General features: G+C 38.8%; 1 protein-coding gene across 2 annotated transcripts in view; it reads left to right on the forward strand.

Moving 5' to 3' along the window:
* RPS6KA5 (ribosomal protein S6 kinase A5) overlaps window positions 1–20,351 on the forward strand; it is a 181,435-nt gene that overhangs the window by 77,835 nt on the left and 83,249 nt on the right. For both annotated transcript variants that reach the window (XM_082647796.1, XM_082647797.1), the window contains exon 3: window positions 515–733. In XM_082647796.1, coding sequence (XP_082503922.1) covers window positions 515–733 — 219 coding nt within the window. The remainder of the gene's footprint in view (window positions 1–514; window positions 734–20,351) is intronic.

Here is a 20,351-nt window from a genome sequence, read left to right on the forward strand (position 1 = left end):
GGTACTGCTTGCAATTTAGGGTCTTTTAATGTCTTTCACATCTGAAGATCTCTTTTGTTTATATAATGTCAGCTTATGTTGCTTTAGACTTTTTTAATAAGTATAGAGGAGGACTTGAGGTACTTAATTTATATGTGTGTATGAGATTTTTTGTTTTCTGAGATTCTTAAGAACTATTTTCATTTGTTTACAACAGCAGCAAAACCTAGTGGTTAATTGACCATAATAAGAGCTAGTTTCCTACAGCTAAAAATACTGAGGAGAGAATAACAGTAAAAGAGTGAAAGCATAACTTTGTCATCAGTGATTAGATATGTAAATATTGAGGCCTAGACCTAGAAATATGTCTGACATAAAATTGAAGAAATATATCAAAGAACTATTGGAAACAGCACTAAGGATTCGTTTTCATTCAAAGAGTGTTCCTTTGTGCATTGTAACTTTCAACTTGACTAAATTACCACTCTGCCTGTGTAGCCTTTTAACTCTTTTTCTCTTTTCTTTTCATTTTCAGCTTATGGAAAGGTGTTTCTAGTTCGTAAAATAAGTGGTCATGATGCTGGGAAGCTGTATGCCATGAAAGTTTTGAAAAAGGCAACAATAGTTCAAAAGGCCAAAACCACCGAGCACACAAGGACAGAACGACAGGTCCTAGAGCACATCAGGCAGTCGCCGTTTTTGGTGACATTGCACTACGCTTTCCAGACAGAAACCAAACTTCATCTCATTTTAGGTAAGTGTCAGTTGTCATCAGACTTTTGACATTTTACGAAAACTTGGGTCTTGTGCCGTAATGCACTCAAAAGGAAGCATACTTCAGACTTAGAAGAAATGAAATCTTTTGACTTTCATTCCTCTCTCAGTAGTGGCATTTCCTTGAACATCATGAATTGCTCTGGATTTGGGACCTCCCGTCCTGAAGGAATTTGTGTACTTCTCTTCCACACTCCTTTATTAATCTTAAAACACTTGAGTCATTTGGGTGGCTGCTTCCCTGGGTGGTGTCTTCCATTCAGATGTGCTGAGCTGAGTGGGAAAGTGGGCCACAATTCTTAGGAACGTACAAGTTTGGGCCAACAAGGGATATTTATGGAAATCAGTAATTAGGAAAAAGAAAAAAGAAAAGATTTCTATTCTTAGAGATGCTTTGTTTTTCTGGTGATAAACCTGCTTTTCATGGAGATACCCACTAATCAGTCAACCCTTTGCTCACTCCCGTTTCTCCCCACAGACACTTTCTAAATCCTTTCCTTTCCCAGAGTTGGACCATTGTATATGGACTTTGGAAATGTCCTCTGTGCATATTGCCAGATTTCTTTGCAGAAAAGTTGTACCATTTTCTATTCCTACATGGCAGTACTTAGAGTATTATACTCTTCCATCATAGACTATTTCTTCTGTTATAGTTTTAGTCCCGTTCTTTTGAGAATTTGCACTTATGTATTATAATCCCCTGTTATTGATCTCTTCTGTGAATTAGATGAGGTAGAATTTCCACACAGTGCTCTGTAAACATTAGCTATTTCTTGAGTGCCTTCAGTGTGCCAGCACCACACTAGGTGTTACCCACAGTATCACTGACCCCTACAACACTGCCAGAGTCCTCTCATTAGAGATGTTGAAGGTTCTGGAAGCTGCATTTCCTGCAGTCACGTATCTTGTATAAGCTTGAGAATAAAGATTGGAACTCAGATCTGACTCATTTCAAAGTCTGCCCAACAGTGCTCCTGTTTTCTTTGATTACTAGTGGTATTTGGCAACTTTATCGAATGCTCTCATTTTGAAAATTATACTTTTATTAGTGATGCCTAAAATTGCATTCACTTTTTGAGTCATGAAGTTACACTTCAGGCCTATCTTGCAGTGCTTACCGTCAACTAACCATCCCAAATCTTTCATACACAGGCCACAGTCTCTCCCGTCCTGTCAGAGTCTCCACTAATGTTATCATCTGCCTGTTGTTTCAGGCCTTCATTCTGCCCCCGTGTGTATCTGCTCAGCTGTTATTTACTGATTTTTAAATATAATTCCTTCTGTATTTTTACCCAGTAGGTTGTAGGGGACATAAGATCATAGTAGCCAGAAGTAGTAAGAAGCCAAACTCCTGGCCTCTGCATCACCACACCACAGCTTCTCTCTCTTCTCTCTTTTTTCTGTTTTCTGACCATAACTGGACTCAATCTTTTAAAAATTGTTTATTGTAATAGTATAGTTTATAAATAATATTGGGTTGGCCAAAAGGTTCAGTGAATATGTTGTTCATTAAAGTTCTTGGTGAAAATAAAAAATGTGTCTTTCATTTTTACTTAAAAACTGAAGGAACCTTTTGGCCAGCCTGATATTTTTAACTTAAAAGTAGATGAGTGAAATATGTTGGATCTGATTAAAAAACAAATAGTCCTTGATAATGTTGCTTTTTTTGTTGTTGGCTCTTCATTACTTTTGCTGTTTGTCAGTGACCCACAAATAAATAAATACAAACCAAGATAAGAAAACCCATCTCTTGTGCCAGCTCACGAGTAGAATGTAGACAGTGAACTCGTTCCATTGTATGGCAGTGCGTTTAGAAAGCATGCCCTCTGCCTCCTCTCCATGTGTATATGTTTACTGTCATTCTCTTTGTGCATGTCTGTAGTTGTTATTTGACTTTTTTTTGGGGGGGGCCATACCGCGTGGCATGTGGAATCTTAGTTCCCTGACCAGGGATTGAACCTGTGCTCCCTGCGGTGGAAGCGTGGAGTCTTAACCACCACTGGACCGCCAGGGAAGTCCCTATTTGACTTTAAAGACAAAACTTTTGAGAAATCTTCAACAGGACATTACTATAAACTGTTTTTATCGTTCCATTATTTGTTTGCAGTGCTTAGAACTCACACTAGGTCAGTTCTCCAAGTACTGTCTCAGTCTGCTAGGGCCGCCATAACAAAATATCACAGACTGGGTGGCTTAAACAACAGAAATTTCTTTTTTCTCAGTTCTGGCACCTGGAAGTCTAAACTCAAGTGCCAGCAGGGTTGGTTTCCTCTGAGGGCCATAAGGAAAAGGTCTGTCCCAGGGCTCTCTCCTCTGCTTGCAGAGGGCCCCCCACTTGCTGCCTTTTCACATGGTCCTCCCTCTGTACATTCACACCCCTGGTGTCCCTTTTTGTGTTCAAATTTTCTCTTCTTGTAAGGACAGGAATCAGATTGGATTAGAGCCTACCCTAATGGCTTCATTTTAATAACTTAATTATCTCTTCAAAGGCCTTGATTCCAAATACAGTCACATTCTGAGGTGTTGGGGGTTAAGATTTCAATATATGAATTTGGGGGAGGCAGTTTCAGCCCATAACTGTCTTTAAAGGCTTATTGATTAACTTACTTTATCTAGTTTTGGGGTACTGTTAGAGGTTAATAGCAAGAATTTACAAGTCAAGCTTTTCAGGGATCCAGCTGACCTTCTGCTCTGATGAATAAGTAAACACAATAGACCTTTTTAAAAACATATTTTTAACAACTGCCTTATTACTACAAAAGCATATATATGCATATAGAAGCTGTAGGAAAACAAAAATAAGAAGAGAAAACATATATTTTCACTACCCAGAGTTTACCTCATTATACATATATTTCTCTGTTATTACCTAGTGTATCCTTCTAGATCTTTTTGTCTGTGTGTCTGCATGCATGTATGTTTCATCATAGTGAAATTGTCCTGTACATAGGATTTGTAACCAGCTTTTTTTTCTTAAATTTTATTTCATTTATTTTTTTATACAGCAGGTCCTTATTAGTCATCAATTTTATACACATCAGTGTATACATGTCAATCCCAATCGCCCAATTCATCACACCACCACCCGCACCCCCCGCCACTTTCCCCCCTTGGTGTCCATACGTTTGTTCTCTACATCTGTGTCTCTATTTTTGCCCTGCAAACCAGTTCATCTGTGCCATTTTTGTAGGTTCCACATATATGTGTTAATATACGATATTTGTTTTTCTATTTCTGACTTACTTCACTCTGTATGACGGTCTCTAGATTCATCCATGTCTCTACAAATGACCCAATATCGTTCCTTTTTATGGCTGAGTAATATTCCATTGTATATATGTACCACATCTTCTTTATCCATTTGTCTGTCGATGCACATTTAGGTTGCTTCCGTGACCTGGCTATTGTAAATAGCGCAGCAATGAACATTGGGGTGCCTGTGTCTTTCTGAATTATGGTTTTCTCTGGGTATATGCCCAGTAGTGGGATTGCTGGGTAGTATGGTAATTCTATTTTTTAGTTTTTTAAGGAACCTTCATACTTTTATCCGCAGTGGCTGTTATCAATTTACATTCCCACCAACCGTGCAAGAGGGTTCCCTTTTCTCCACACCCTCTCCAGCATTTGTTGTTTGTAGATTTTCTGATGATGGCCATTCTAACTGGTGTGAGATAATACTTCATTGTAGTTTTGATTTGCATTTCTCTAATAATTAGTGATGTTGAGCAGCTTTTCATGTGCTTCTTGGCCATCTGTATGTCCTCTTTGGAGACATGTCTATTTAGGTCTTCTGCCCATTTTTTGATTGGGTTGTTTGTTTTTTTAATATTGAGCTGCATGAGCTGTTTATATATTTTAGAGATTAATCCTTTGTCCGTTGATTCATTTGCAAATATTTTTGCCATTCTGAGAGTTGTCTTTTCGTCTTATTTGTAGTTTCCTTTGCTTTGCAAAAGCTTTTAAGTTTCATTAGATCCCATTTGTTTATTTTTATTTCCGTTACTCTAGGAGATGGATCGAAAAAGATCTTGCTGTGATTTATGTCAAAGAGTGTTCTTCCTATGTTTTCCTCTAAGAGTTTTATAGTGTCTGGTCTTACATTTAGGTCTCTAATCCATTTTGAGTTTATTTTTATGTATGGTATTGAGGAGTGTTCTAATTTCATTCTTTTACATGTAGCTGTCCAGTTTTCCCAGCACCACTTATTGAAGAGACTGTCTTTTCTCCATTGTATATCCTTGCCTCCTTTGTCATAGATTAGTTGACCATAGGTGTGTGAGTTTATCTCTGGGCTTTCTATCCTGTTCCATTGATCTATATTTCTGTTTTTGTGCCAGTACCATGTTGTCTTGATTACTGTAGCTTTGTAGTGTGGTCTGAAGTCAGGGAGTCTGATTCTTCCAGCTTTGTTGTTTTCCCTCAAGACGGCTTTGGCTATTCGGGGTCTTTTGTGTCTCCATACAAATTTTAAGATTTTTTGTTCTAGTTCTGTAAAAAGTGCCATTGATAATTTGATAGGGATTGCATTGAATCTGTAGATTGCTTTGGGTAGTATAGTCATTTTCACAGTATTGATTCTTCCATTCCAAGAACATGGTATATCTCTCCATCTGTTTGTATCGTCTTTAATTTCTTTCAACAGTGTCTTATAGTTTTCTGCCTACAGGTCTTTTGTCTCTCTAGGTAGGTTTATTCCTAGGTATTTTATTCTTTTTTGTTGCAGTGGTGAATGGGAGTGTTTCCTTAATTTCTCTTTCAGATTTTTCATCATTAGTGTATAGGAATGCAAGATATTTCTGTGCATTAATTTTGTATCCTGCAACTTTACCAAATTCATTGATTAGCTCTAGTAGTTTTCTGGTGGCATCTTTAGTATTCTCTATGTATAGTATCATGTCATCTGCAAACAGTGACAGTTTTACTTCTTCTTTTCCAATTTGTATTCCTTTCATTTCTTTTTCTTCTGTGATTGCCGTGGCTAGGACTTCCAAAACTATGTTGAATAATAGTGGCAAGAGTGAACATCCTTGTCTTGTTCCCGATCTTAGAGGAAATGCTTTCAGTTTTTCACCATTGAGAATGATGTTTGCTGTGCGTTTGTCATATATGGCCTTTATTATGTTGAGGTAGTTTCCCTCTATGCCCACTTTCTGGCGAGTTTTTATCATAAATGGGTGTTGAATTTTGTCAAAAGCTTTTTCTGCATCTAAAACCAGATGATCATATGGTTTTTATTTTTCAGTTTGTTAATATGGTGTATCACATTGATTGATTTGCGTATATTGAAGAATCCTTGCATCCCTGGGATAAATCCCACTTGATCATAGTGTATCATCCTTTTAATGTGTTGTTGGCTTCTGTTTGCTAGGATTTTGTTGAGGATTTTTGCATCTATATTCATCAGTGATATTGGTCTGTAATTTTCTTTTTTTGTAGTATCTTTGTCTGGTTTTGGTATCAGGGTCATGGTGACCTCATAGAATGAGTATGGGAATGTTCCTACCTCTGCAATTTTTTGGAAGAGTTTGAAAAGGATGGGTGTTAGTTCTTCTCTGAATGTTTGATAGAATTCACCTGTGAAGCCATCTGGTCCTGGACTTTTGTTTGTTGGAAGATTTTTAATCACAGTTTCAATTTCATTACTTGTGATTGGTCTGTTCATATTTTCTATTTCTTCCTGGTTCAGTATTGGAAGGTTATACCTTTCTAAGAATTTGTCCGTTTCTTCCAGGTTGTCCATTTTATTGGCATAGAGTTGCTTGTAGTAGTCTTTTAGGATGCTTTGTATTTCTGCAGTGTCTGTTGTAACTTCTCCTTTTTCATTTCTAATTTTATTGATTTGAGTCTTCTCCCTCTTTTTCTTGATGAGTCTGGCTAATGGTTTATCAGTTTTGTTTATCTTCTCAAAGAACCAGCTTTTAGGTTTATTGATCTTTGCTATTGTTTTCTTTGTTTCTATTTCATTTATTTCTGCTCTGATCTTTATGATTTCTCTCCTTCTGCTAACTTTGGGTTTTGTTTGCTCTTCTTTCTCTAGTTCCTTTAGGTGTAAGGTTAGAGCATTTATTTGAGATTTTTCTTGTTTCTTGAGGTAGGCTTGTATAGCTGTAAACTTCCCTCTTAGAACTGCTTTTACTGCATCCCATAGGTTTTGGATCGTCGTGTTTTCATTTTCATTTGTCTCTAAGTATTTTTTGGTTTCTTCTTTGATTTCTTCAGTGATCTCTTGGTTATTTAGTAACGTATTGTTTAGCCTCCATGTGTTTGTGTTTTTTACGTTTTTTTCCCTGTAACTGATTTCTAATCTCATAGCATTGTGGTCAGAAAAGATGCTTGATATGATTTCAATTTTCTTAAATTTACTGAGGCTTGATTTGTGACCCAAGATGTGACCTATCCTGGAGAATGTTCCGTGCGCACTTGAGAAGAAAGTGTAATCTGCTGTTTTTGGATGGAATGTCCTATAAATATTGATTAAATCTATCTGGTCTGTTGTGTCATTTAAAGCTTGTGTTTCCTTGTTAATATTCTGTCTGGATGATCTGTCCATCGGTGTAAGTGAGGTGTTAAGGTCCCCCACTATCATTGTGTTACTATCGCTTTCCTCTTTTATAGCTGTTGGCAGTTGCCTTATGTATTGAGGTGCTCCTATGCTGGGTGCATATATATTTATAATTGTCATATCTTCTTCTTGGACTGATCCCTTGATCATTATGTAGTGTCCTTCCTTGTCTCTTGTAACGTTCTTTATTTTAAAGTCTATTTTATCTGATATGAGTATTACTACTGCAGCTTTCTTTTGATTTCCATTTGCATGGAATATCTTTTTCCATCCCCTCACTTTCAGTCTGAATGTGTTCCTAGGTCTGAAGTGGGTGTCTTGTAGACAGCATACATATGGGTCTTGTTTTTTTATCCATTCAGCAAGCCTGTGTCTTTTGCTTGGAGCATTTAATCCATTCACGTTTAAGGTAATTATCGATATGCATGCTCCTATTACCATTTTCTTAATTGTTTTGGGTTTGTTTTTGTAGGTCCTTTTCTTCTCTTGTGTTTCCCACTTAGAGAAGTTCCTTTAGCACTTGTAGAGCTGGTTTGGTGGTGCTGAGTTCTCTTAGCTTTTGCTTGTCTGTAAAGGTTTTGATTTCTCCATCGAATCTGAATGAGATCCTTGCCAGGTAGAGTAATCTTCGTTGTAGATTCTTCCCTTTCATCACTTTAAGTATATCATGCCACTCCCTTCTGGCTTGTAGAGTTTCTGCTGAGAAATCAGCTATTAACCTTATGGGAGTTCCCTTGTATGTTATTTGTCATTTTTCCTTTGCTGCTTTTAATAATTTTTCTTTGTCTTTAATTTTTGCCAATTTGATTACTGTGTGTCTTGGCGTGTTTCTCCTTGGGTTTATCCTGTATGGGACTCTCTGTGCTTCCTGGATGTGGGTGGCTATTTCCTTTCCCATGTTAGGGAATTTTTCGGCTATAATCTCTTCAAATATTTTCTTGGGTCCTTTCTCTCTCTCTTCTCCTTCTGGGACCCCTATAATGTGAATGTTGTTGCGTTTAATGTTGTCCCAGAGGTCTCTTAGGCTGTCTTCATTTCTTTTCATTCTTTTTTCTTTATCCTGTTCCGCAGCAGTGAATTCCACCATTCTGTCTTGCAGGTCACTTATCCATTCTTCTGCCTCAGTTATTCTGCTATTCATTCCTTCTAGTGTATTTTTCATTTCAGTTATTGTGTTGTTCATCTCTGTTTGCTTGTTCTTTAATTCTTCTAGATCTTTGTTAAACATTTCTTGCATCTTCTCGATCTTTGCCTCCGTTCTTTTTCCGAGGTCCTGGATCATCTTCGCTATCATTATTCTGAATTCTTTTTCTGGAAGGTTGCCTATCTCCACTTCATCTAGTTATTTTTCTGGGGTTTTATCTTGTTCCATCAAGTGGTACATAGCCCTCAGCCTTTTCATCTTGTCTGTCTTTCTGTGAATGTGGTTTTTGTTCCACAGGCTGCAGGACTGTAGTTCTTCTTGCTTCTCTGTAAACAGCTTTTTTTTTCATTTTCTTTCAGTCAATGATGTCCACCTTTCCTGGTTAATAAATTTTCATTTCATTTAATATTCAGTGATACACATTTACTGCTGCATAATGAACCACTCTAAAATTCCGTTGCTTAAACAATGATTTATTTTCTCATGATTCTCTGGGTTGGCTGGGCAGATCTCTCATGGTTTCATGGGTTGGCTGGCTTGCTCATGTGGCTGTAAGCTGGAGAGCTGGCTGGGCTTGAGGGCTAATGTGGTTTTATTCTTGTGTCTGAAAGTTGGTGCTGCTGTTGGTTGGAGCACCTCTTTTCCTCTTCACGTGGCCTCTCATCCTCCCAGTGCAGTAGTAGATCAGCTTCTTCACATCATGGCAGTCTCAGGGCAGCTCATGAAGACAGCCAGGAAGGCAAACATAGAGGCCGCAAGGCCTTATGAGGCCAGGCTCTGGAACTTACATAGCTTCACTTCTTTCTTTCTTTTTTTTTTTTGAGGCATGCATATGACAAATTTTTTATTTCAAAGTCTCAAATTTTGACCAGCATAGCACCACTGACACAGGTGCCCTGATAGAACTTTATGATTTGGTTACCGGAAATGATTATGCCAAGGTATAATTAAGGCTAACCGATCAAAATCCAGGTACGCAATACCAGTTAAAATTCAGGTAGAAACTACCAATTGTAGGAACCCTGGGACTGGTTTTCCAGGGAACCACTGAATTATTTTTTAAGTCCACAGCATGTATGAGGACACTGGCCCACAGGCTTGCTTCTCACATGTAGAAACTGATTGACTAAGAGGTAGATGAGAGATTCCAGATTCCACTTAGCAGTGGAGAGGCAGGACTCCAGCTGCTGTGTCAGGGGCCCTAAAGCAAGTCCACCTGAACTGGAGCTCAGGTAAGGGGGCAACTTCCTGGAACCTCCTCCTCAAGGTGGAAGGGGAGGAGGGCTGCCACTGCTCTCCTGGTACCACCGATTCCTCTTCCCCAGCCAGGCAGAGCCTCTCTCGTTCTCCACACTGACCCACCTGCCTCCCAGGGTTAATCTCACAAGTCACTTGTCCCCACAGAGGGGTGGATGTGGAGCCTCCTCACATCAAGTCAGAACATGACTGCTGGGCTTCCCTGGTGGTGCAGTGGTTGAGAGTCCGCCTGCCGATGCAGGGGACACAGGTTCGTGCCTCGGTCCGGGAAGATCCCACATGCCACGGAGCGGCTGGGCCCATGAGCCATGGCCGCTGAGCCTGCGTGTCCGGAGCCTGTGCTCCACAATGGGAGAGGCTGCAACAGTGAGAGGCCCGCATACCACAAAAAATAAAAAAAAAAAAATAACATGACTGCTAAAAATTCACCACACACAGCTGAACTTCACAGTTGAGCCCATAGCCTCCAACCATCTCCCCCACATCTGCTGAAAGGAGAGGAATCGGAGGTTTCCCTTTTGGTTTTCCTCCCTGGAAATCAGTTCATAGGAGATGCTAAGCAATGAACATTATGAGTTTATCCACAGACAGATGTGTAACTGCACACACTAGATTAAGAGGAGAAAACACACACTGATTACCTTTCTAAACACAAGAACTGAAGGATTTGGCTCAATTATGCACAATGGCTTGTGTCTCTAAAAAAGCCGTATGAAAACTGAACTCATGTTCATGCATGAATTAAACCGACTTCATGAGCTCTATAGAGACACATTAACCTGTGCTGTTCCCCTGCAAGCTCGCGAGCCAGGGCTCAGCCTAACAGGTCCTGCCAAAAGCCCCTATGAGCCTTACTTCTAACACGAGACCAACCCAGATTTAGTGAGTAGGGAAATAGACTTCACTTCTTTTCATGTTTTTTTTTTAAGATTTTTTTTTAATGAATTTATTTATTTTTGGCTGTGTTGGGTCTTTGTTGCTGCACACGGGCTTTCTTTAGTTGCAGTGAGCAGGGGCCCCTCTTCATTGCAGTGCACAGGCTTCTCATTGCGGTGGCTTCTCTTGTTGTGGAGCCTGGGCTCTAGGCATGCGGGCTTCAGTAGTTGTGGTGCACAGCCTCAGTAGCTGTGGCGCGCAGGCTTCAGTAGTTATGGCGCATGGGCTCTAGGTGTACGGGCTTCAGTAGTTGTGGCGCACAGACTCAGTAGTCGTGCCTTGCGGGCTCTAGAGCGCAGGCTCAGTAGTTGTGGTGCACAGGCTTAGTTGCTCCGCGGCATGTGGGATCTTCCCAGACCAGGGCTCGAACCTGTGTCCCCTGCATTGACAGGCGAATTCTTAACCACTGCGCCACCAGGGAAGCCCCTAAGATTTTCTTAATTGAAATATAATGGACATACAACATTATATTAGTTTCAGGTAAACAACGTAATGAATTGATACCTGTATATATTGCAGAATGATCCCCACAGTAAGTCTCTTAACATCCATCACACACAGTTACAGAACTGTTTTGGTTGTGATGAGAACTTTGAAGGTTTACTCTCTTAGGGCCTCTCACATATGCAATCCAGTAGTATTAACTGTAGTCGCCATGCTGTACATTATATCCCCATAACTTATTTATTTTAGAGATAGAAGTTTATACCTTTTGGCTGCCTGCACCCATTTTGCCTATCCCCCCCAACCCCTCACCTCTGTCAGCCACCAGTCTACTCTCTAGCTATGAGCTTGATTTGTTTGCTTCTTTGTTTTAGATTCCACATAAAGTGAGATCATACGGTATTTGTCTTTCTCTGTCTGACTTATCTCACTTAGCATAATGCCCTCAAGGTTCATCCATAGTGTCGTAAATGGCAAGATTTCATTCTTCTTTATGGCTGAATGGTATTCCATTTTACATATATATAGAAATACACACGTGCACACACACAGCATGTTCTTTATTCAGTCATTCACTCATTAATGGATACTTAGGTTGTTTCCATATTTTGCCTGTTATAAATAATGCTGCAGTGAACATGGGGATGCATATATTTTTTCAAGTTAGTATTTTTGTTTTCTTCAGATAAATACCCAGGAGTGGAATTTCTGGATTATATGGTTGCTGTATTTTTAATTTTTTGAGGAAGCTCCATACTGTTTTCCATAGGGGCTGCACCAGTTTACATTCCCACCAACAGTGCCAAGGGTTCTCTTTTCTCCACACCCTTGATAGACTTCACTTCTTTTTTTTTTTTGAGGTACGCGGGCCTCTCACTGCTGTGGCCTCTCCCATTGCGGAGCACAGGCTCCGGACATGCAGGCTCAGTGGCCATGGCTCACGGGCCCAGCTGCTCCGCGGCACGTGGGATCTTCCCAGACCGGGGCACAAACCCGTGTCCCTTGCATTGGCAGGCGGACTCTCAACCACTGCGCCACCAGCGAAGCCCGACTTCACTTCTTAATGAGGCGACTGCAAAGAATTTGTGGCCATCTACCACACAAGTTCATGTTGACATTTCACTCATTGTCCCATAATATCCTTTACAGCTGATTTGTCCAAACCAGGAACACTCACTTGGTTGTTATGTCCTTGAAGTCTCTTAATCTGGAACATTCCCTTTTTTATATCCTTGGTTTATTGGTCTGAAAAAATATCTTGTAGTATCTTTAGGTTATTCCTCTGCTAAATTCCAGTACTTGGGAAATTAGAGCTAAAGTCTTTACAGATTGACATTAAATATTTTAGGTAGAACACACCATAGGTGATGTTGCATATTTCATATTGTATCATATCAAGAGGAACCTACTAACTGGTTGTTAGTAATGCTAAGGCAATTACAGAGATGACAGTCTGATCCATTTATAATGGAGTTATGTTTTTTTCCTTAGAAGTGAAAATAATCTCTGTGATGTTTTGACACTTTATGGTTTTAACATTTAACACTTCATAATTCCTTTTTTTTAAAGCAACTGTTTCATCATGAGTTGCAAAATGGTGATTTTTCTAAATCTGTCATTTCTTCTATATTTATTAGTTGTCATTCTTCTGAAGAGTATGGTTTTCTCTCATCCACTGTAATGTTTTGGTTTCCCTGAGATGCAGTTTCTAATGGAAAGGCAAGACGCAGTCCCTTTGTCAATATTCAAAGTTAGAAGTTAAAGAGCAAACTCAAATGGTGCTGTATTTCAGGGTCCCTGATAATCAGCTGTCTTCAATCATAACCAGAAGTAGCCTGCTCTAGGTATTGATACTATTCTGACCTTTCTTTTTTTCACTTAACAGTGTATCCTAGCATTTACTCTGTATCAGTTCATAAAGATCTTCCCCATTCTTTTTTATCCCTGCATAGTATTACATTCTATTCCATAGCATACTTAACCAGTTCCCTAGGACTGGATCCTTGGGTTGTTTCCAGTCTTTTATTTTGATGATTCAGGGTACAACTTGTACATGTCGTTTCCCACTTGCATAGGGAAAAACTGTAGGCTTGATTCCTGGAAGGAGATTGCTCGATGTATATTTTTGCCATCTGTAATTTTGCATATACTTTTTCATAGGGGTTGTACCATTTTACACTCCCACCAGCATTGTATTAGAGTATCTGTTTCTCCACAGAGCATATTCTCAAGCTTCTGAATATTTGCCTGTCTCATAGATGAGGTGGTGTCTCAGTGTAGAGTTAATCTGCTTTTTTTTTTTTTTTTTTTTTTTTTTTGCCGTACGCGGGCCTCTCACTGCTGTGGCCTCTCCCGTTGCGGGGCACAGGCTCTGGATGTGCAGGCTCAGCGGCCATGGCTCATGGGCCCAGCCGCTCTGCAGCATGTGGGATCCTCCCGGACCGGGGCACGAACCCGTGTCCCCTGCATCGGCAGGCGGACTCTCAACCACTGCGCCACCAGGGAAGCCCTAATCTGCATTTTTTAAGTGAGGTTGAACATCTTTTTCATATGTTTAAGGGGGTCATTTGTCTTTTTCTGAGAATTGTCTGTTTGTACCCTTTGCCCATTTTTTCTTCTCAATTTTCTAGGAGCTCTTTGAGAGATTAAACATTTGTGATATACATAGTAAACATTTCTATTTTCCATTTGTCCTGACTTTATGATGTTTTTACCATGTAAAATTTTTAAATTTTTGTATAGTAGAATTTATTTAAAAACTATCTTCATGGCTTATGGATTTTAAGTCGTAGTTAGAAAGATCTCCTCAAATCCTGTGGTTATAAAGGAGTTCACCGATGTGTTTTTCAGAACTTGGATGGTTTTATTTTTTGTGTGGAGAACATCTACATGGATGTTTACTCCTCCCAACACCATGGAGTAAAAAGTCCAAGTTTACACTGACTCGAGGTTCTGCTTTTTTGATATTTTAAATTCTCATATATGTTCCGGTCTGCTTACTGACTGACTGACAGACCTGTTTGGTTGGTTGAACCATATGCCATTACCATACTGTTTTAGTTTTAGTTTATCAAAGTTTTACAATATGTTTTAATACCTGGCCAGGCTAGACCCCTTTTATCTTTCATTTCTCTTATTTTTCAGAGCTTTTGGGGGCCCATCATGTTGGTTTATTTTCAACATGAACTTTAGAATCAAATTGCCTGGTTTTGGGGGGAGAAACTTGTTAGGGTGTTTTTAGTGCAATTGTTTTATATTTTTTAAAAAATATAGGGAGAATTGACATTTTTATGATTTGGGTTTTTCCTGTTCAAGAACATGCTATGTCTTCTCATATGTTGAACTCTTCCTCTGAGACCTTCAGGAGTTTTTTTTATCATTTTCTTCCTACCCACATTTCTTAAGTTAATCTTAGATATTCAATCATCTGTTGATGTTAGTAGGGTCTTCTTTCCAACCATATCTTCTAGAGGAGAGCTGTTAATTTTTGTACGTTCATTTATCTCTTGCTGTCTTACTGCATTTTCCTACCTTCCCGTGAGTGCTTGTGTCCTGCCCTCTTCTTTCTCAGCCTGCTCACCGCGTGCTGTTTGGTGGGTATGGGTTTTCTTAGGCTCTAAGTTTTGCTGAAGGAGTAGGTTGTGGAGGTTTACAGTCATTCTTGCTGTTCTTTAAGATGCTTCGGGAGCAGACTTGGAGATTCAGGTCTAGGCTGCCATCGCGCTGCTACCAGGATTCGTGGCTCACTGGGGATTTCTTCAGGCTGCTCCTTTGGTATAAACTGCTTCCTTAGCACAGGCTTCTCCACATGATAAGATCATTGTCGTGTTGGTATTACTTTGACAGATGCCTACCTTTGACATTTGCCAGATACGGAACGTAGCATTTCTCTCAGCACTGAGTACGGATGATTGTTTCCCACAGTATTCTTTGTTTAGGTGTAATTGCCTTCCACCCATTTATGTTGTTTCTGCTATCCTCTAAATCAGGGGTCAGCGGCAGTGGACTAGATTTTGTCTCTGGACTGTAATTTGTTGACCCCTGAAGTAAATTCATCTGTTATAAGTCACATCTATGTTTTTTTCTTTTAATTCTACATTATTAATATCTTTTTAGGCTTTGTTTTAATTTATATCTAATGGCATCATATAGATTTGGTGGGTTTTCTCCTTTATATTGTTTTAGCCTTTCCAAATCTTATAACACGGAGACCATACCTCTTTTTATCACTTTTTCTGTACCTCTCTCTGCATGCTTACAACAAGAAATATAAAAATATTTTCATCTATTCTCTCTCTTGCTCTTAAAACTCGTATTCATTTCAACTGTCAGTGGGAAGGAATGCTACGTAGGAAATAATCTATAAAAAACAATTTTTCTTTTGGTGTTCTCTGATGTCTGTTAGTAGTAATTTTGTCAAAATACCAGCTGATCTTTGTGTAAACTGTTAGATTAATCAGAATTCACAAGACACTAAAGAAGCAAATCACAAAGGTATTTATAAAGGTGATGCCAAGGAGCATTCTCAATAATGAATGCCACCCCTGCCTTGTAGATAGTTCTGTCATCATGAATCATCCTTTCAACATGAGCTAAAAGGTATTTAAGACATTAAAGTTTCACTTTCGAGTATTAGTTTCATCTCAAAAATTGCAGAGGTGAGGATACTTGCTGAGATGGTAACAATTAGAATCGTTCATGATCCATTGCATTCTACAGTGTAGAGCAAAACAGACAGTGACCGAAGGAGCTTCCTCACTTTGAAGTAAATATGACTAATTCACAGCACTGGTAAATAGATATGTCTTTGTCAGAACTTTGTAATGATTCTGATGCCCTGGAATGCATTTGCAAGAGGTGCCATTCGAAGGTTGAGCTAAAACCAGAAAAAGTGAGATGACTCTGGCGTGACATTAAAAAGAAATTACGTTCAGGTATGTGTGGTCCATCACATTAAGACTGCACTTGAGACACCAGACAGGGAGCAATCAAGCACGATTTAGGTGGTCTGGAGGAGGAAGAGTAGGTGGAAGTGAGGACCAGAATATGTGGGATTGATGTACATGAAGTGTCTCCAAAGGAACGGAAAATTTTGTAGGAAAAAAGAAATAAGACCAAGGAACAGGGCATGGTTGGGGATGGGTGGGTACTGAAAGATGGGGGAAATATGGGATAATGGCAGTTAGCTCTTTGGAAGCTGCCACTGTAAGAAGAAATATGAATCGGAGAAATTCTAAAGAGAATTTGAGATCAAAAGGCTAGAGGACGAGAGGTCAGTCAGAACATTACTAGATAGAAGTAGGTGTTTGGAGAGTGAAAGCGGAACAGAGACTCTTTCTTTGAAAGTAGGAGATGTAGGTTTTAGCCCTTCTTTCTGTCAGTTAACTCGGCTACTTCCTCTCCTACCAGCAGATTTCTGTGAGATTGCATGAACAAGACATAGCCTAAAAAGCTGGCCAGATCCTTACATGGTTATCCTTTTGCATCCTCAGTGGAAAACAGAGCTATCAGGAAGTTTCTGTAGTTCTCAGTAATACTCTAAGGCTTATGGAACTCAGTATCTCCAGTGGATTTCAGTTTCTCCATCTGTTAATAGAAGCACGTAAACTACAAACAGTAGAGAGGTTTCTGGGTTCAACATTAAGTCAAGTCAAATGTGTAGAGGTCTTGAGCAGCTGAAACTGTCCTCTACCAACTAACAATGTATGTTTCTTCTCGACACAGTGAATTCTTTCCGTGTTCTTAATGCTCTAATAGCATGGCTTCTTAACAGTGATGTTAATAGTGTGAATAGAAAAAATTGTTGCAGATACTTACAGGTGACTTTGAACACCTAATTTTTTTTGTTTTGAAATGTAAATTAAATAATATGTACTTTAAAAGTAATAATTTTGATTGAAAGCAGATGCTGTTTGCCCTAATGTTAATCCCATGAGGTACATTTTTTCTAGTCTTCTTGAGATATAATTGACATGTAACATTGTATTAGTTTAAGGTACCCAACATAATGATTTGATATATGTATATATTGTGAAATGATCACTGCAATAAGTTAACATCCTTCACCTCACAGTTACATTTTTTTTCTTGTGATGAGAACTTTTAAGATCTACTCTCTTAGCAGCTTTCATAATACAGTATCATTAATGATAGCCCCATGAGATATTATCAGAACTATATTAAAAGTTTTGTCTTAGGGAGTTTCTAGAATCCTGGAAATTTTGTGGTGATCTTCAGTTCAAGTTCTTAAAGTTAATTCACTGTTTAAAAAAATAAATTTACTAGTTCAAAGGCTACTTCTCTCTCCTCCAGTTTCCACCCATCTTCCTATACACACAGAGAGACAGACAGACAGACAGACAGACAGACAGACACACACACACACACACACACACACACACATATGCTATCCTATATCCAAGAAGAAATGTTATTGAGGGTGGGGCAACCTTACAACAACAAAACAAAATCTACTTGCTGTTGTTAAGTATCTGTGTCAATTAAGTGTCATTGAAATGAGACATAAATTACGTCCCTAATATGAAAAAAGTTTGACCTAAATTAATGTCATTCTAGTAAGATAGAGAAAAAGAACTTTTTTCAAAAGGGAACAATAAAGAATCTGGCATTTTTACTGTGCAATTTTAAATTATTTTCTAAAGGACATATTAATGTGTCAAAGTACTAGAATTATTGCACATTGGTAGAAGTCTTGAGCATTCTAACTTGTTACTTCTCTAGACATAAACTTCAGCCAAACTTTTGGTGAAGGCTTTTTCCCACAGTCCATGGGCCTAATAATGAGTTACTTAGAAGCACAGGAGTCTTGCAGAACTTGAAAGGAGAGGAATAAATGATGGCTCATCTAAGAAATAATATATGGCTTCAGATTCTTCAAGTTCATTTTGTAAGTTTCTTGGAGGACTCTTGGGATATTGGCCCTTTGATACAACAAGTGAACTGCATCAAGATATTGTCAGTTGTAGAACTCTTCATTCATGCTACAAATTCTTGCCTGTTTACTATGTGCCAGGTGCTTGGATAAGAGTAGCAAACAACCTAGACAAGATTCTTGTCCTCCGGGCCTTATAATCTAAAAGGGGAACAGACATTAAACAAATTAATACACAATTAAGGAATAACCCTTGAAGTAAGTAGTTGGAAGGAAATGCAGAGGTTACTAGTGAAAAGACCTAAGTCTATTCTGGGTTATTAGGGAAGACCGTTCAGAGAAGTGACATTTAAAGTGTAACTTAAGAGGAAAAATAGAAGTTAGAGGAGCAACAGGAGGGGATACGGATGAACATTACAGACACAAGGCTTCACCCAGCATCTGTGATAGCCTAAAGACAGGAAGGTAAATATGAATATAGTGTAGTAAAGGCGGCCATGCAGGGCCTTTAGATTTGAGAGTCAAATGAACTTGGATTTAAATTCCAGCTTCATCAATTAATAACTGTGTGATCTTGAGCAAGTCACTTGGTTACAAGCATGATCTACAAGTTACTAGTGTATCCATTAGCCTTTTCTGCATAATAAACTACCTCAAATTAAGTGGCTTTAACACAACCATTGGGGGAGACTCACTTTGGGCTGGACCCACAGGGATGATTCTTGTGCTGTGCTCTTCCTGAAATATTCTTTCTCTTGGTTTGCAAAGTGCAGCTGAAAAGTCAAGAAACATGAGGACTGCAAAGTATCCATTTACTTTAGTAACATGAGGTTGTTTTAAAACCTTAGACTATACTGGTGTTATGGGGGTGGAAGTGGAACAGCCCTGTGTTTAGGAGTGGATAGAGGCTGTGGTAGGCAGACTAACAGCCACCCAAGGATGCTGACATTCTCATCCTCAGGACTTGTGAGCATGTTGGGTTACATGACAAACAAATTAAGGGAATTAAAGTTGCAGATAGAATTAAAGTTGTTAGTCAGCTGGCCTTAAAATAGGGAGATCATCCTGGATTCCCTGGGGGGGCCCATAAAAGTGGAAGGGGAAGGCAGAAGAGGAGAGTCAGATGGAGATATGCCTACAGAAGAGGTTAGAGTGATGCAGTGTGGGAAGTGACTCAGCTGCCACTGCTGGCTTAGAAGATGCAGGAAGAGGCCATGAGCCAAGGAATGTGGGCAGCCTCTTGAAGCTGGAAAAGGCAGGAAACAGACTTTCCCCTAAAACTTCCAGAATAAGTGCAGCTCTGCTGACACCTTGATTTTGTCCCAGTGACACCCACACCAGACTTCTAATCTACAACATAAAATAATAAACTTGTCTTGTTTTAAGCCACCAAATCTGTAGTAATTTGTTACAGCAGCAATAGGAAGTGAACGGAGAGTAAGTAAGGAGAGTCAGATCAGACATGTAGAGCACTCTTTAAAGAACTTTTGCCGTGAAAGGAAGAAGAGAAGAGAAGATGGGACATACGGGATTTAGGGAGGATGGTCGTGTTTTAAAGTGGGAGAGATTTTGTGACTTTGAATTTTCACATTATTTGTGTGATTTCTGTGTTATTTTTATGCTTCTTAGAAACACAACATCAGAGTGCTTCATCTGGCACTCCAACTACTGTCACATAAAAATCTTTAAAAGCAATTTATTTGCATTTGAATAAAACCCAGATATCTCTGCAATTTTAACATATGAGGATTGCACTAAAATATCAGTTATTTAAGAAAATTTCTCTTTTGCTTAATACCGACTAAAACTAATTAGACCCTGTAGTACTGTAGAAATATATATTAAACATTTATAACCGTCGAAATTATGCTTACATTGAGAGAATAGGTAAGTTAGGACACCATAAGTTTGAATTTTATTTTAAAATCATTATAATTAAACATGTCATTATTTTTCAGTTCTATAAATTGTAACTGATGTCTGTAAATAATAACAGTAGTCAATAGTCAGTTTTAGATAAAGGCTTACTGCATGTTTGGCCCAAGTTTAACTCTCAATAGCTCATTTAATCACCATGACAATCTTATGTGTCAGTCGGAATTATTTATATTCCTATTTTATGGATATACATAAAAGAAGATCATTTAGCAACTACATATAAAGAAGATCATTTAGCAACTACAAATGAATTGAGATATAATCTTTTTCATATAGGAAGTTCCTTTTAGTTTAATCAAGGAACCAGTAGTCTATACAAGCCTCATATGAGGTATTCCATTGTATGGACTGTAAATAAGTCTCAGCATAATTTTAAGTTGATAAATGTTTTTTCGTAAGAGTCACATTGATGAAATGTGCCTCAC

The sequence above is a fragment of the Grampus griseus genome (genome assembly GCF_964374135.1).
Source record: "Grampus griseus genome assembly, chromosome: 2".
Taxonomy (NCBI): Eukaryota; Metazoa; Chordata; class Mammalia; order Artiodactyla; family Delphinidae; genus Grampus; species Grampus griseus.